The sequence below is a fragment of the Mustela putorius genome, unplaced genomic scaffold, assembly GCF_011764305.1.
Source record: "Mustela putorius furo isolate JIRA1106 unplaced genomic scaffold, ASM1176430v1.1 tig00003909_pilon_pilon_pilon, whole genome shotgun sequence".
NCBI lineage: Eukaryota > Metazoa > Chordata > Mammalia > Carnivora > Mustelidae > Mustela > Mustela putorius.
Window position 1 is genome coordinate 38,588,190 of NW_025422057.1, and position 17,882 is coordinate 38,606,071.

The following is a 17,882-nucleotide window of genomic DNA, read 5'->3' on the forward strand; positions in this document are numbered from 1 at the left end:
GAAGGTCTGCTCGGGGCATATTCCGCCAGGTCTGGGCCTTTCCCGCTAGTGAGAATTCTGAGCCTGCCAAAGAGTGGTGACCGCTAGAACCCTCTGTACCAGCTGGTGTTTTCAGGTGCAGGGGACCTGTTCAATGGAAAGGTGAGCAGGTGTCACCTGCGGGCTCCTGGGGAAGCTACATCAAGGCCTGGCTGCTTGAGGCTAGCCAAGTTGCATCTGCCAACGATTGGTCTGTTCCTCTGTAGAGTGAAAGATGGGGTGGGGGTGGGGAACATGTGGGCCACTCAGCCGGGGCCAGGTGCGGGGTCCTCCTTAGGAAGGGAAGGAGGCAGTCTGCTCATGGTGAGAGGACCTGCAGTTGGGGGACTGGTTTGGATTCCGGTGTCTGGCTGAATGAGTTTTGGAATGCCTCAGCCCTTCCCCCAACCCCCTACCCCAGCTTTCCATCTGTGTAGTGAGGCCCCTTTCAGGAGGACAGCAGAGACACCCGGTCAGAGGGGACAGTCCACCATGCAGTCTGCTGTAAGTCTGGGAGCTAGAAGGGGACATGGGGGTCACCTGGATAGTGTAGTCAGAGGACAGAGAAGAAACCGAGGCCTGAGGTGCAGAAGGTTGGAGCACAGGTCACTGACGAGACTGGGCCTGAATGCAGGTTTCCTGATCCCCACTCTGCCACCCTGTCCCCTCCAGCACGCTCTGTCCTATAGTGGAGAATCTCTGGAATAGAAACAGCACATTCTGCATTTGAAGCTTGCCAGCATCTGCAGCCCCATGTGCCTGCTCCTCTAAGCCGCTGGTTTGGCAGGGTGTGGCCTGGCTCTTCTTCCCTGGCCTCAGCGGAGGAGAGATGGTGGCCGCTGAGCAGCCTTAGGTCTACTGGCCCAGCTATCTGTGCGCCCCCTTGCTCTGTCCCCCTCTCCTTGGGTCCTCCTGTGTTGGTGAGTCCTCTTGGCTGTGTCTCCCTCCAGGTTCCAAGCCCTGCGTCTGACGATGCTGCAGCGCCTGGAGCAGCTGGTGGAGGCCAAGTAGCCAGCTAGCAACGGCCTCATCTGAAGCCCCCCACAGCCAGTGCCCCTGCATGCGGGTGGCCAGGCCCTGACTGAGGAATTTCAGCCCCCGCACTTCTACGCGTCTTTCTGCCTGAGTGCCATGCGTCCCATGTCCCTGGCTCTTGGCTCCAAGCTGAGCACTCACGGGGCCCAGAGCCAGGCCTGAGGAGCCACGACTTTGCTCGGTGCAGTCTATGTCTAAGGCTTGCCTGGGCAGTATGCAGCCCTGAAGCTGGGTAACTGGTCACATGATGTGGCTGGATGACATGGCCAGTCCTGTTCCTGCCACCCCTCTCTTGCTCAGGAGAGTGGTATGTGATCGAGCCTGTGGGGTGTGTGCTCTCTCTGTTTTCCCAGTGCCTAGGCCCAGAGTTTCTGCCTGGCCACAAGCCCCTGACCTCTTCATCCACGTGAACCATGAGATCCTGTCTGCTTTCACCTCATGCTGCTGCTCAAGGCTCTACTGAGAAAATCAGGGGCTGCCAGAAGATAGGGGATGTGCCCTGCTTCTGACCTTCACTTCCCTGTGGCAATCCTGGCCTCCAAGACATCGATGCCACCCTCTGAGCATTGCACAGCCTAGCATACTGGCAGCAGAGCTCAGACCCCAGACAAGACCATGAGCATCCCATCCTCTCTCGGAAGTACTGGCTTCTAACTTCTTGTTGGGACCAGAAGAATTCTTATAAGGAACTTGCTGCAGGAAACAAGGTGCTTTGATCCCATAAAGGAGGTGGCCCCCATGGCACTGGAAGGATGCCAGCCCTTGCGCAGCAGGGTCCAGGGCTCAGGCAGTGGCTCAGGAAGGCAATGCTCAGTCCCCATCACTGCTGTTCTGTGGATGCCTGTGTGCCTCCTGTCCTTTCTGGGCTTATTCCTTCAATCTCTACACTTCCCATCAAAGGGGCACAATGAGAAGCAATGTCTATTTGAGGAGAAAGGGCTTTGAATTCCCTGGGGCCAGAACAATTTGGATTTGTCATTTGAGGGAGAATTTCTGGAATGAACTGGAAGGCCTTTGCAAAACTAACTATGCAACAGTTTACATTGGTCATGTGAAGTGTTTGTCCAAACAGAGCAAGTTAAAGACCATATTCTTTTCCCACTGGGGCCTGTGGATAGTGGATTTAAAGGAAAAAACTATAAAGTCTTCCAAATAAAAGAGACAGTCCAGCTCTGCTCCATGTACTGGCTCCTTCCTGGCACCCGGAAAGAGCCGAGCCTGGGAGCAGCTGCGCTGTGTAAACTCACAGTTCCAGGTGAGCTTCCTGCCAGGACATCCCCGGCCTAGCTCCATCATCATGGAGACACGCGGAAGTGCCCTAGGGAGACGGCCTGCCGTATCTGTCATCTCTGCTCTCCCTTCCTTTCCTAGTTTCCTAGGTGCTCAATAAAGGTGCGCTCTATTGAACTGAAGGAATTCGGACCAAGCCTTCTTTCTGAGTTATGTGTCTACCTTGACTCCCAGATCTAACCTCTGAAACTTTGATCCTATAGTATGTGTGGCCAAATTTGGCAAAAGAGCCAAAACTGAGCCACAGCCTGGTGCTCTGGACCCCAACGTGACTCATTCATTTCAGTGCATAGCCCGAGGACTAGTGTGGGGCCTGAGGACAAAGGCAGCCAAAGGGCACAGAGGAAGAATCACTGGTGGGGGTCTGTGGGCAGCCTGGAGGGTGAGCAATCGAATCACCCTGATTCACAGAATCTCAGCATCAGGAGGACCATAGGAATCTTCCAGGCAGGGGCTCCGATGGGACGGCAGCAGTACCTCAGGGAGGGTAGAAAACAAATCAAACAGGCTTCTCCAGGCTGTTCTACTCCCCAACCCATAGTTACAAGCTCAGGTCTAGTTCAACTGCCAATCCACTATTCAGGAGTAACTGTGCCAGGCTCGTGCTCAGTTCAGGAGGGACAAAGACGGAGCCACAGTTCATCTCAGTACGAGGTGTTTGGTGTTATCCTCAACTGGAGAAGCAGGCTGGATATCCAGGAGGGTCAGGGGACCAACAGACGATGGAGCTGGTGTAGGTCCCCGGAAGGATGCCTGGAGGCTGAGCCCAGGTTGGGATAGGTGGCTTTCCAGCCTGAGAAACACCGCCGGCTTAGGAGCAGGACAGGGCCCTGCACATGGGAAGACATCAGAGGCCCTCCAAAAGCACTTGCTGGTTTTGTTTTATAGTTTTTCTCATTTTAGGATTTTTTTTTTTTTTGCAATCTTTACAATATTATTTAAGGCCTGCCTAGATAAGCACCACTTTTAAACTAGACATTATCAAAACATAGCTAAGAAAAATCACTAGCAAGTTGCACAGGAAAGGGAAAAATACACACTTCTATAGTCATCCGAGGGGTGGGTTAGCCAATCTTTTTAACAACAGTGTGTTTGTTTTTCAAGGCAATTTGTAAATCTGCTAACTCAGCTCACTGTGCCACCACCACTTCAGACTTTCTCTGCTAGCTCTGTGGCTTCCTGCTGGTTTATGTGGGAACTTTCTTTTCTTCTCTCCATAGAGCTTATGGTATTTCTCATGTGCTCCCTCACTAACTAGTATCTCAGACAACAAAAGTATCCAAAACCAAAGTACAGATTCCTATGAGTGACTGTCCTCTCCTAGAACAGGACTGTCTTCCCAGGTCAGGTCTCAGGAACCAGAGAAAATAATAAACACAGGATGAAATCAACAGGATTGCAAAAGAAGGACTGGACTCACGGAAAACAGGGTGGTTTGCCCAGAACAAATCATCAGAAGGAACCAAAAAAACAGCTTGTTTTTCTCATGTGATAACTATATGCCACCTGCAGGAATGTTTACCAGAAAATGGATTAAAGGCCTTCCCACTGTCACAATAAAGCCATGTGTTCACCCAGGATACATCTGGTCCTTTAGTCCCAGGGAAACAAAGCACAAGGCTTATCAACCTTCTGACCAGGTGATTTGCCGAGAAGCCAGCAAAGCACAATGTGTGCCACCATGGGCAGGAGGCAGGCACCCTGCAGCTGTGGAGAAGGAGTGGGATATCCTTTCCAGGTGCCTGGGTGGGCAGCAGCCCCCCTGCCTCAGTCCCTCAACTATGATCAAGCAGGAAGTGCAGTCAGAGCCAAGCCGTTCTAAGTATAAAAACAGCACATGTACACGTGCTGTACTTTGGCCCCACAAGCTGAGATTGCCTGGAAGAAAGCCAGCTGTTGACCTGCCCCTGGACTCACAGCATGCAGGGTGGGGCTCTGCTCCCTCCTGGCCATGCTTTTAATAGAGGTGTTTTCTGCAAACCCAGGATTGGGAATCCCCAAAGTTTCCTTTCCCAGGGAAACCAAAGGAAACAGAAAGCAAAGTCTCGGGCTTGGTGGACAGAGCCATTGTCAGGGTCCCTTTGTGGGAGATGGACCAGGGCTGTTACTGCACTTGTGACCAGCCTCTCTTGTGGTCTTGCCAAATGCAGCAGTGCTCCCTGCTAAAACGGAGCTTTTCCACATCATGTGTGTACACCCTTCTTCTTAGAACGAGCTCTTCAAATACAACTAGGCTCAAGGGCACACTGGTCCCTGTAGGGTGGTTTCTCAGAGAAGCCTCAGCTTGGTGGAGGTTATAGCAGTGAAGCTGCTGAAAGCAGTTCAGTTCAGGATATATTTGAAGACAGAGACACCAGAATTCAGAGTTGGAGTGGGTTTGGATTTGGGGTGAAAAAAGACACAAAGACAGACTTTTGGCCTGAGCAACTAGAAAGGAGTTGCTATCAATTGTTGGGAAGAAGACTGTTGAAGGAACAGGTTGGGTGAATGTCAGCAATTCCTCTGTGGTGCAGGTTAGCTTCAGGATGTCCGGCACACATGCAAATGGCAGCTGAGTAAACAATTGGATATATATAGGTCTGGAGTTTAACACTGTTTGCATCCCAGGGTCAGACTAGAGTTACCGAGTCAGGAGTCTTCAGGTAAACGGATGGTATTGGAAGCCATCAGACTGGAGCAGCTCTACAGGGGAATGAGGGCAAAGAGAAAGGAGGTTAGATGACTTAGCCCCTGCCAGGCTGGTGGAGGAGGAGGAGCTTTTAAGAGAGGAGAACCAGGAGAGATCATTATTAAAGAGAAATGAGGGGTTATGCCGAAAATCAGGAGACTCTGGTGCCAACAAGAGCCCTCCCAATCCTTGCTCTTCCACTTAACACGCTGTGGGAACTTGAGCAAACTTCTCTAAGACTCCAGTTTCTTTATCTATAGAGTATGATCATTCCCATCCTCCAGAGGCTTTTTTTGTTGTTAATTAAAGGTGTTAAGCACAAAATGGAGTCATTTGCCCCAGCCCCTCACCGCCCCTGCCCACGGGAAACCAAGACTTAGTTACAGTTTCGACCTATCCCAGGAATGTGGTCTTGTAACATTTGAAATTTCCTTAGGGGCACTATTGAGTTCATCCTCATGACAAAAACTGCTTTTCCTTCCCTCCCCACCAAAATATAACATTTTTTTTTTTTCCTTTCGCTAATAACTCTTTGTTCCACCCTCCTTCCTATAAAAACTTTTCACTTTGTACAACTCCTTGGAACATCCCTACTTCCTAGATGGGATGCTACCCATTCACGAGTTGCTTAGGAAAGCCAACTGAGATCTTAAAATTTACCTGAAACTAACATAACACTGTAAGTTAACTATACTGGAATTAAGCAAACAAACAAAAAAAATCTTGACATTTACTTGGTTAAAAAACAACAACAACAAAAACAACAACAACAAACCACCTTTTTAAAGCACGGGGGACCGTATCAGTAACAGTTTTGGCTCTCCAAGAGTAACACTTAATAATTAGTAAATGCTCAAAACTTATGGGCAGAACGAGGTCTAGGGGTTGGTCCGGCCGGTGCCGCCTTTCCAAAGCCCCCACTGACCGGGCTGCAGTCAGCCGGCTCCGGAGGCCACGGCGCGCACACAAAGGGACCCGGCCACAGGTCTCGCGCTCCTCAGGTCCTCGGGGAGGACCTCGGCGCGGCAAAAGGAAACAAACAGGAGGAAGCAAAGGGTTTCTTCTTTCCGGTGGGCCCAGCACCATAGAGGGTCGCCCCCGCCACGTTCCTAGAGCGGCCGCGCTGCGCCCACTGACGGCAAGGCCCGCACTTCCGGCGGCGCGAGGGGCGCCCAGCGAGCGAGCGAGGCAGGGTGGCGGCGGGCGGCCCGCTGCGCGGTGAGTGGGCCGGGGCCGCGCGGCCCGGTGCTCGGAGGCGGCTCGGGCGCCGCTTGGCAGCCGCCGGGCGGTGCAGACCCGGGTCCGCTAGGAAGGCTCGGCGCCGGGCGGGGGCGAGGGCGGAGGGAGCTGGGTGGGCCCGGCCTGCGAGGAGCGGCCGGCGGAGGCCTGGGGAGGGCGGAGGCCTGCACCGGAGCGCCCGTGGGGCGGGCGGCAGTTCCCACGACGGCCGTCGCCCGGCGCTTTTCAGGACTAAATCCTTGGATCGGATGCTGAGGTAGCACAGGGCTGTTAGGAGCGAGCCGCAGGCACGGACTCCTTTACACCTCTGACACCCCGACGATGTCGCAGCTTTGTTGTCCTCCCGGTTTTATGTAGGAGAAAGCAGGTCCATTCCGGGTATGCGCGTTCGCACGACTGCAGCTCCATCGCTCAGGTTTGCCGTAACATCCGCACCTGCGGAGGAATTATGCCGAGCACCGGTCTCTGCGCTGGACGTCGGTTCGGCCACCAAGAGGACTGGCTCTAGGATCAGGCTGCTAGCGGTTGGGGACCTGGCCGAAATCGGCCTGCCTTTACTTAGCTGTGAAATGGAAAGCATCGCATAAAGCTGCTTATGAGAGTTAAAGGTTATAGAACAGTGTCTGCGTACCACTCAGGCTACCTCTCAGTATGATTTCCTCACTGTAGTGTTCTAGGTGGATTGCATAGTCTCAGAGTTTCCTATCAGATCTGACTTCTATAGCATGAAAAAATTAAATTTTTTCCATGTGTGCTTCCCATGGTAGCTGTGTTTTGAACTTCAACACTTAGGTACCTAACAAATGTCTCCTTGAAACAGATATTCTGTAAATAGGGAAAGACTCTGTAATAGATACTCTGCAAATATTGACCAAAGTTAATGAGTGGTGCTCCTTCGGTGATAGGTATTGTATGCAGTTTGCTCTTTCTGATACTTAACTGTAATTACAACAGAGATAATTATTAAATATCCAAGTAAAGTCCTTAGTACTACCAGGGCTGGAGTCTGAATTACATAAAAAGATGAAGGAAAGGCAAGAACAATGATGTCATTTGTATTTTCAGTTATTTGCTTTATAAACTTTTATGCAAAGACTCTGGGTAATTATTCCCATTTTAAAGTCTTTCCTGACACAAGATGTGAAAAACAGTTTCAGTCATTTTATTACTTTTTCAACCTATCTTATCCCACTTTGTCACCTGTTTATGTTTATAGCCATTATTTTAAATAACCTTATAAATAAATGAATGAAATTATTTTATTTGAATTTTCACAGCATTTGAATATTTTAAAACTTCTATTTTTGCATGTAAACTTATTTTCTTCCCCTCATTTTCTTGTGTTCTACTCACCACCCTTTGTTTCTACTCAGTTTCATTCTATTTTCCAGCAAAAATTCTTATGAATTTTTTTCTTCTCCAGAAACAATTTACTTATTTCAAATTTTCAAAGAATTGTCCTCTTTCTTGGGCCATTAGAATCTAAGGGGGGGGAAAGAAACCAATGAGACATCTTTTCATTTACATTTTTCTCATCCAGTATTACTGAATTGACTCATGGAAACTTGCCATTCCTTATAGGGTAGTTCCTACTTTCAGAACAATGCTACAAAGTTAGAGCCAAGTCGTATTCATGCTGTGACAGTAGAATGGTGAAACAAGAAAGGATAAACAAAATTAATTTAATAAAGTAGTATAATATTTCATCTCTTTCTAATTTGGATGCCTTAAGTAGTCACCAGTAAGTAAGTAGAATTTTAACATGGAAGTAAATACTAAAATTTAATAATATTCTAATCCCCAAATTTTGATTATCTTTCAGAGTTAATTCTTCTTAGAATATTATGGTGTCTCCACCTTTTAATTCTTCAGTTATATACTCATTTAATAATGCCTAATAAAAATTTATTATTTCCCATTTATCACTTCTATCCTGTCCCAACAGACAAAAACTCCATAGGTAAATTTGGTCAAAATTTGCGGATATTTATTAAATTGAAGCCCTGGGAATTATTAGAATTATTTTGCAAGTATTCCCCCCCCAGAATTGTTTTTATTTTTCCTATGCATCAGATACATTTTTAATTTACACAGGGATGCAGTTTCCGCAGGTTGAAGATTGAATAATTGTGTTCAGGTTGAAGAACAACAATAAAGAGTGATCTGCTTTGGCTTTTATTTTTTTCTTTCACACAGAAAATTGAGCTACGTAGCTCTAGGAAGTGAAACTTCAGCTCAGAAGAAGAGAGCAGACTCTTAAGAATATATTTGGCTCATCACCATGCGGTTAGGAAAACCAAAGGGAAGTATTTCTCGGAGCTCGAGCCAAGGAAAAGCCTATGAAAACTCACGCAAAACAGGCCGGCAGCGGCAAAGATGGGGAATGACTGTTCGATTTGACTCAAGTTTGAGTAGACTGAGAAGAAGCCTGGATGAGAAACCTTATAAATGTACTGAATGTGAAAAGAGTTTCAGTCAGAGCTCAACTCTTTTTCAACATCAAAAGATTCACACTGGAAAGAAATCCCATAAATGTGCCGATTGTGGGAAAAGTTTCTTTCAGAGCTCTAACCTCATTCAGCATCGGCGGATCCATACCGGGGAAAAGCCCTATAAATGTGATGAGTGTGGAGAAAGGTTTAAACAGAGCTCAAATCTCATTCAGCACCAGAGAATTCATACTGGAGAAAAACCCTATCAGTGTGATGAGTGTGGCCGATGTTTCAGCCAGAGTTCCCACCTTATTCAGCATCAGAGAACCCACACAGGGGAGAAGCCCTACCAGTGCAGTGAATGTGGCAAATGCTTCAGCCAGAGTTCTCATCTTAGGCAGCACATGAAGGTGCATAAAGAAGAGAAACCTCGTAAAACCCGGGGCAAAAACATTAGATCAAAAACTCACTTAGTGTCATCCTGGAAAGCTGGTACAGGTAGGAAGTCAGTGGCTGGTCTCCGCTAAGGAAAGGATGCTGCTTCAGCCTTTTAAAATAAATAAATAAAAGCTCTCTCTTTTAGAACTGGAGATATTTTGTAATAGAGCTCTTAAATACTATATCCTTTCCTAGCATGGAGACATTGTAATGACATTGGGCTGAAAGAAACTATGAGTCCAACTGTTCTCATCTTTTTTTTTTTTTTTTTTTAATGTAACTTGGAGTACAAAAAACTGAAACTATGTTTTAAGAGAATATAAGATCCTTGACCTCATGTGATATTGCTTCCTGCATCATTTTGACAAAACAACCATGTTTTGATGACACATGTAAAAGTATAGGTATTCTGATGACTCCTCAGCTTTAGGACTTTCTGTGGAAGGAGTAGTTAAAAGGGAGAAGAAGTTAATCCCATTAGGTCAGAAGTTCTGCAACCGATGAGGAGATTTTATGTTTGTAAAGTTTTGTAGTATATTAACCACTGGTTTGTAAGTATGACTCAAGACTCAATATATTAACATGTATTCATGTTCACAGATTTTTAATCAACAAAGCCCATCCCTCTGTTGGCTTTTTGTTTTTGTTTCATTTTGTTTCCCCTTCTGCTAATGGATAGTTCTTAATTAAGGAATTGAATTTCCCTCTTTTCCACTAAATTCTTAGAGATATTCTAGAAGCCAAAGTGAGAATTGAATTAGACTGTAAGTCTACTCTTAGAAGCACGGTTCTTTGAAGTGATATTAGACTGTCTCTTGTTTTCCAGAAGTTGGGGTGGACTTATGTTGATCCATCCCCATGCCTTTGCCTTTTGACATTCTCTTATGCTCTGACAAACTGAGCTATGAGCTAGCCTTTTAGGTCTACATGAATGAATAATTAAACCATATACCAACATACCTCAACTTGTTAATTAGAAATCTACAATTTACACACTTCCCTGCTTTCCCCCTTTAAGAGTTTTAGGTAACACTGGTTATCTTAAACAAATGTTTAAGCCGGTAGCGAAAGTCATTTAATTCAAGTGTTGGTGCATTTGTAGCTCCATGTGTAGATTTTGAAATGTAAGCTAACTTTCTCTGAGTTAATATGAATTATTTATGGAGTCTAGCATACATGTTTCTTTACTTTCATCAGAACAGTGCCAAGTGTCAGACTTTCTTATCAGCCTTCAGCTCAGGTTTTAATTTCTATTGAATGCTAACATTCTTCTGATTTTTTTTTGTATCTTTTATAATCATACCAGTTCCTGCTGTATTAATGACAGTTATCCATAAAAATAAAACAAAATGGAATATTTTGCATACTACTATCCTCTGTTTATTCTGCTTCTGGGAAATGGTTTTAATGATTTAAACAACCCCTAAAATCATAGCTTTTGGAAGAACCATTTGATTTGCCTATTTTTTTTATTTCCTCAAGCTTGAAATTTGCCTCCCTTCTGGCCTTGCATTTGAGTGCAAGTCATAGAAGATAGTCTCGCTGACAACAGCTCCATCCAAAAGAATATCCACAAAGTGTTTTGTGAGTATGAGGTGATTGCATTTATCTTTTATGAAAGACTTGATCTTTGACCACTTACCAAGTGTCCTATTTATCACAAGCGAGTCACTTTGTAGCAGGGGCTTGGCTGTAGGGCCATTTGGAGGATCTATCATCAGTTTTATAGAAGTTTTGTGTCTGGAGTAACTTCTGATTGGGACCAACACCACTTGAAGAATTTGCCAATTTTGACAGCATCCTGCAACAGAAAGACCTCTGTATATTGTTAGATTTCATAATTGTATACTTTTAACCCAGAATGACTTCCGTATTCTATAAAGTAAAGCAAATACTCCAGATTTTTATGTATTCCCAGTTTGTGGTATGCATTTCTTTTTCAGAGGCCTAAAACTAGAAGCCAGTAGGTAACATGGTAGCCTTCTGCGGTAACTAATGCACTGCAGCAGCCTTCATCCCCTTTAATGAGCACATTAACAAGGGAAATACCACAACTGTTTTAAGTCAAAGAATTAAAAGATGTGTTCTGCTACTGGAAATGGAGTTACAGGAGAATGTGAATCTGAGAGGCACTTCCTCTGAGTACAGTCTCCTTTGAAAATATGCTGCCCCTCAGTATTCCGCTAAATTTCCAGCATCGCTCAGGTTTACTAAACTGAATCCTTTCATTCCACTGACAGGCTTCTTAGGCAATCTCTGGATGATTTACTTGGGAAGGAAAAAGAGCTCCAAGGTTTCTGGTTTGTATGTTTGGTTTGTTTTTGTTTTTGTTTTTGTTTTAATGTATTGCTGAAATCTCATTCATCCTACACTAATGAGTGAGGGGCTTTGTTAAATATCTTTGCCTGCCACATTCACTCAGTCATTTCATAAGTATGTAGAGAGAAAACTGATCAAGGCGGCCTTAGTTTAAGGAACTTGGTTAAATGAGTAGTCAAGTAGAGAAACGAGAGCAAGCACTTTGGACCTCTGCCCATTGGTTCTCAATTTCAGGGTGCCTCAGCATCACCCTGAGGGCTTCTGAACACATTTCTGGGCCCGTTCCCAGAATTGCTGATTGATCATGTTTGGTCTATAGCCAGATAATTTACCTTTCTAACAGGTTCCTAGGTGATGCTGATAGGCTGGTCCACTTGAGAACTGCTGCTATAACCCATCACTGGGGGTATAATGTGCTTGCATAAAATTGTGTCTCCGTCAGATATAGGGTACTTGTTCCTTGGTAAGGGTGGGCAGGATTTAATGAGGAAGACAACCCTGGGGTCAGCCTACTTAGGTTTACATCTTAATTACCTCACGAATGGGCAATTTGAATAATTGCTCTTGGGTAAATTGGAGAAGATAGGGGTAGTTGAGTTGTAGAGGAAATTAAATGAACTAATGCAGGTAGAGAGCTTAGTGTGGAGCCTGGGGCATTGTTTAGAATTCTGATTAGCTTATTAGGTTGCCAGAGACAGAGAAGCTATTACATGGAATCAAAAATTGTCAGTGACAAAAGTATTACTCCCATCTTGGTCCTTGTAGATACAAGTATTACAATGTATTTCAAGTATTACAAATGACCAGTGAAAGGGATGATTAGTTTTGCTTTTAAATAATGAGGGACATTGACTCTTCCCATTACTTTTTTGCTTATATAGCTGCACATGTCCTCATTATTAGTTCTCTAATTCTTAGATCACAAAAGAGATGACATTTATTAGGTTAAGGAATGGAAACCCAAAGGCTGTGGAGGCCAGGCAGCTAAGCCAGAGAGATGCGTGCTGTGAACTGCAGGGCATGTGCTCCTTTGAAAGACAACCCGACTCCATTTCAGCCACTCGTTGCCATGCAAAGATTCAGGCCCAGGCATACCAGCTCCTAATTTTACAAGAGACACTAAAATTCCAGATTTTAAGTCACAACCTTTCCAGCTTGTCACACGTGGACTAGAGTTTTAAGGATGTAAAACCTCTGTGTGTGACAGGGTGAGTGAGCAGGGAGGGGAGAGGCAGAGCTACATGATGGAGTGGAAGCTTCAAAGCACAGAAGAATGCTCAGGGAACAGCAAGTGGCTGCTTTATTGACAATCCCGTTTCATCCAAGAGATGTGGGCTGGAATGGGCCTCTGGGAGAGACTTAGCTTAGGAGTCAAACAGTTTATTAAGATAAGTTGCATAAAGGTTTTTAGGGCATGGGTTGGAAGACAATCATCCCATGAAACAACAACCATGTTGCTAGAAGAAAAACTCCCCCAGAAGAGACCACTTGGCTAATTGGACCTACAGAGCTTCACTTCCTGCCTTGGGCCTGAAGTCTCATCTTGCGTTCCGTGCTCCACACGGAGTGACAGCATCTCCAAAGTGCTTTGTAACTGTTTATCCTGTTTCAACCATTACCTACTCTGAGAGGCCTCTAAGAAGTCAGCCTTGAATCTTCCCTAGATGCTCTTCCTTTAAACTGAATTGTAATGATCCATGTTTCAATCTCTTATTCTTCCTCTATCCTACTAGACTGTGAGCTCCTGGCTTATAGTAGTCATTCAAGTCAAAGTTTTAATGAAGAATAGCCAAGAGGGAAGTACAGAAAGAAGGTTAACGAAAGACGTAAGGAGTTCGCTCTGGGGAGTTTCTAGCCTGGCTGTCAACAACCGTATCTACCTAGCTGGAGAGTCCCACCTAGAACTTTTCTTCCCCCATCTGACATCTTATCCCTCTTCTTCAATCTTTCTGTTCTCTTGGAGATCATTACTCATTGCATAGTTTATTCTTTAGCCATGCACAGGGAACACACTTAGACTTGTCAAGTGAATAAATGAATGAATGAAAGAACAAATGTGTAAAATGGCATCGACCTTTAAAGAATCAGAATCTCATGGTCTGACAGGACCTGGAAGGCCACTTGCCTCACCTGCTCTTAAATTGGATGATTATTTTTTAATGACCCAATTATCTTATGCTTTTTGAATTATAAAATACACATACACAGAGTCTATGTCATTTTAAACAACTGTCATTTCCAACTTTTAAATGAGCCAATATTGTGTTTTTCACCTGAAAGCCAGATCTACAGCATTTTAAGGACTTTGTGACTTTAAAACACACACACACACACACACGTTTTCTTAGTATTGGTTTTGTGGCCCAGCATTACCACACCCTCCAAAATTGGAAAGTCTGGAAAGTTTTGGAAGAGATTTTAAGTTGCTAATTTGGAGAGAATGTTTTTTAGATGATTTGAGTCAGAGATGTGGGGCAAAGAGACCACTTGCTGTCACTGAGAGTTAAGAGGACTCAGAATGGTCCATGTGGGAAGAAATTAAAGTGGGGTTCTGGAATGGCAAATGCTGAAGAGGAGAGAAGTAAGAGATATTGTGATGACATAATGGACAGGCCTGGAGATGCATCATATTTGAGGTACAAGCAAGAGAGAAACACAGTAGTGGTTTCCAGCCTAGGTAACTAGGAGGCCTGAGGGAGAAGTTGATGAATTTGTTTTAAGAAATGCTGATCTTGGGATGTTTGTGGTAGTATCTGAGTGAACAAGTATAACAGGAAATTGAATATCTATTTCAAAGCCAGGAAGATAGTTAAGAAGGAAATTAATATTTGCACCATCCTGTGCCAACATCAGATACTGTATTAGCGTGCTTGGGCTACCATAATGAGATACCAGACTGGGTATATTAAACAGTAGATATTTTCTCACTATTTTGGAGGCTAGAACTCCATGATCAAGATCCTGGCAGGGTTGTTTTCTGTTTTTCCTCTTCCTTGCTTCCAGGCAGCCGTCTTCTCACTGTGTTTTGCGTGGCCTCTCCCTTATGTATGCACAGAGAGAGAGAGAGAGAGAGAGAAAAGGATGCTCCCTATATCTCTTCCTCTTATAAAGATAGTAGTCTTATTGTATTAGGGTGTCATCCTTATGACTTCATAACTTTAATTCCCTCCTTAAAAGCCCTGTCTACTAATAAATTCACATTGGGGGTAAGGGCTTCAACATAATGAATTTTGGGGGGACACAGTTCAGTTCACAACAGATATTATTCCCACTGTCTCCATAAAGAAACAGACTAAGAGAGTTCAAGTAACTTATTCAAGGTCAAACAGGTCAAAAAGATCCATGGCCTTTTGGTTGTCTCTTTTAAAAATCTTGTTACCTCATCCTAGATCATGTGAGATGAATGCATCTGTATGGCTATCAAAAATAAAAGCAACAGTCCTAACCCCCTTGACCTCAAAGAGAGAGGAAATTTGCCAGAATAGAATGACAGAATGAGTGTTGATTCTACTACATGCAGCCTCTATCTCTTTTGGCTTTATGCCTGGGTCTATCTTAGTTGTGTAGACACCCATAAATTTGAATTTATTTGCCCCTTGAGAACCAAAGGAATCTAAACCTAGGTTCTGTTTTACATGTAGACCTTAGTGTTCAACACTGCTGTTCCAAGGACAATTTTACAAGTCTTGACCTATGGTTTTTCCTGAAGACTTGATAAAAATGAATGGTGGTCTGGGGAGAGGCAAAGGGCTGCCCTCTTATCTGCTCAGAGCATTGTGAGATCATCTGTAGCAAAGTATTTCAGTGGGACCTAAGGTCTAATCAATCTCTTGGCTGTAGACAAAGCATTCACTCTGGAAATGAGCAAAAAACAAAATGTTGTTGCTGCCCTCTATTGGCTGGGTCTCCTCACAGGCGAACAGGAGACCAGCCAGCAGAGGGGCAGGATTACAAATACCAGTCCTCTTTCCTCCCTTGTTTTCTCTGATGTTGAAAGTTGTATAGTTTAATAATGCAGGTTAACGCCTGTATGCCATGTAAAGTGTTCCAGAACAAAGGGGACAAGGGTAAGTATTATTTACAAGCTCTCAGATATGGAAACAACCCAAGTGTTCAGGGATGGGCTTATTTTTCATGATGTCCTCATGGCTTTTTGTTTGAGCTATAGAAGGACCAGATGTCATTTGCAGGGTTCTGCTTGTCTCGCTTTGTACAGGACCCAGAAACATGTTTAGTAAGTGCTCTTGAGGAGATTGTCACCACGGATGCAAATCAGCAGATTAAATCCCTAGGTTCAGAAGTATCTCCACCCAATGAAGGCACCACATGGGGAAAGGAAATAGAAAGTGCTCAGTTACCAAAGTTTTCATTGTTCTAGGACACTGGGATTCTTGTAGTTTATAGAACTGTCACTGCATGGCAGCCAAGGAGATATAATGGAAACCAGACTGTAGTTGATCCACATTCAACTTGTATTTTCCTTTTAAAATACCATACTCAAAATGTTGAAAACTTGGGACCAGTCTCTACAGCCAGCTGGGATTTAGTAAAATGTCTTTGGGAATGCAAGCATAATTTAAAAAATTAAGTACATTGCTTCCAAAGTACCTGAATGGCATTCCATTTCTATAGTAACTTAAATATTAAGTAACTTCTAAGGCACAGAGGGGTAAGTAAATCCCTTTCTTATTCTGGTAGAAGAGGAAAAGAGTTCATCTGAAGTGTTGGCTGAGCAAATCACAGCTGCTTTCTCTGCTCCCATCTGCCTCCACTCTCCTGGAAAGATCTGCATGTGCTTGTTTTCACCCTTTCCTTATCTGCCATTCTCCCCTCAGTCATCATGCTTTCATCTGCTCCTCTACTCAGAAACACCCTTTTCAAGGATTCTCCATGAAAACTTGTGCAGCACAGGCCACTGAAAGGAAGGTTCAAAGGCAAGACCCCATGGGAGAATGGAATGCAGTTGTGGAGACTGACGCCACAGCCTGAGAGCTGGGAGAGCAGTTTGCTTTCCTGAGGTTGAACTTCTGCACATGTGCATGCATTATGCTTATAATTAAAATATAAACGTAAAGCCAATTACATTCCTGTAGCAGGACAGCGACTAGAAGAGTGGGGAAACAGGAGAGGAGGTCCCAAAGCAATGCCTAGGTGCTTTGTCACCTCCGCCTGGTGGGCGAGAAGTCCTAAGTAGCAGTGTATCTCATAAACTCATCATCTCATCTGGTACTGACTCTTCTAATCCTTTTCCTGGTGCTGTTCTCTCTCCCACTTCCCAAAGTCCAGATGATATCATAGAGCCCACGTGGGAACATCTTTGTGTTCGTGGTTGGGTGCCCCTAGGGTGAGGTGGGGGGAAGAAGGGTGTTGAATGTGAGAGGTAGTGTGTATAACAGAAACACCTCTGAGTTAGAGTGATTAGTTGTGAGTTCCAGATCCAGCTCTGCTGTGGAATATCCAAGTGCGCTTAGGCAATTCATTTCTCTCCTGTTTACTTAGATAGAAAATACATATTTGTATATTCTTATATGTGTGTGTGTGTATGTGTGTGTATACACACAAAACCCTTTTACTAACATATAATTAGGGGAAAAATTCCTTATATTAATATTCTGATACTTACTGAAATAAAGCATTTGTTTTCATCCTATTACACTCATCTGTTTTGACATAACAATTACTATTTTATCACATCATATCAACTGTTTTAAATATTTTATTAACTCAGAGCCTTTCACTGGCTTAACTTGTTCTAATTCATTGTAATTATTATTCTGATTTTTTTCATCCTCCCTACTGGGAGCCCCTCCCCCTGACATTGTGGAAGTGTCCTGACCTTATGTTATCAGTGAGTCTAGACCCACTGTGATTTTTTTTTTTTTTCTGAACCATGAAATCAGTTTTCTCTGAAGGATCTTGGCTCCTCTTACTGAGAAATAATACCGGGGATAAAATCTGGTTACTGTGGTGCACATGAATCACAAAGATGGAAGACATGCCTTTTTTTTTTTTTTAAGATTTTATTTATTTATTTGACAGAGATCACAAATAGGCAGAGAGGCAGGCAGAGGGAAAGAGGAGGAAGCACCTTCCCCGCCGAGCAGAGAACCCGATGCGGGGCTCCATCCCAAGACCCTGAGATCATGACCTGAGCCGAAGGCCAAGCCTTAACCCACTGAGCCGCCCAGGCACCCAAGACATACCTTTTAAGGCTGTGTGTCCCTTCGGCCAAAAAAATTAGGTGGCCACAGCCTGCTCAACATATATTAGGAGGTTTTATCTGCCTCTGTGTCTTTCCACTACATAGACATCAAACTGCTGCTGGCCTCCAATGTAACTCTGAAAGTGCAGTCAGTGCTCCGCTTTTTATCTGTTAGTCAGCCAGCACTGATGGGCACTAGGGGGAGAGTTCACTGGGCCATAGCACCTGCTTAGAAGCTTTC

At 44.4% G+C, this 17,882-nt stretch overlaps 2 protein-coding genes and 1 long non-coding RNA gene across 8 annotated transcripts in view; 2 read left to right on the plus strand and 1 right to left on the minus strand.

Annotated features, from left to right (window-relative positions):
* Positions 1 to 2,465, plus strand: part of RASSF4 (Ras association domain family member 4) — a 31,193-nt gene extending 28,728 nt beyond the window's left edge. For all 6 annotated transcript variants that reach the window (XM_004749733.3, XM_045068463.1, XM_004749731.3 and 3 more), the window contains one exon: positions 969 to 2,465. In XM_004749733.3, coding sequence (XP_004749790.1) covers positions 969 to 1,029 — 61 coding nt within the window. In that variant the 3' untranslated portion in view covers positions 1,030 to 2,465. The remainder of the gene's footprint in view (positions 1 to 968) is intronic.
* Positions 2,466 to 4,660: 2,195 nt separating this feature from the next.
* On the minus strand, positions 4,661 to 5,922 carry LOC101691480. Its single transcript, XR_199221.3, has 2 exons — positions 5,790 to 5,922; positions 4,661 to 5,025 (listed from the first exon to the last, which is right to left on the minus strand). It is a non-coding gene; the product is annotated as an uncharacterized LOC101691480 (long non-coding RNA).
* A 207-nt stretch (positions 5,923 to 6,129) lies between these two features.
* On the plus strand, positions 6,130 to 10,486 carry ZNF22 (zinc finger protein 22). Its single transcript, XM_045068464.1, has 2 exons — positions 6,130 to 6,229; positions 8,447 to 10,486. The coding sequence occupies exon 2, from the start codon at positions 8,532 to 8,534 to the stop codon at positions 9,207 to 9,209; it is 678 nt and encodes a 225-aa protein (XP_044924399.1). The 5' UTR covers positions 6,130 to 6,229; positions 8,447 to 8,531; the 3' UTR covers positions 9,210 to 10,486.
* Positions 10,487 to 17,882: the final 7,396 nt, after the last annotated feature.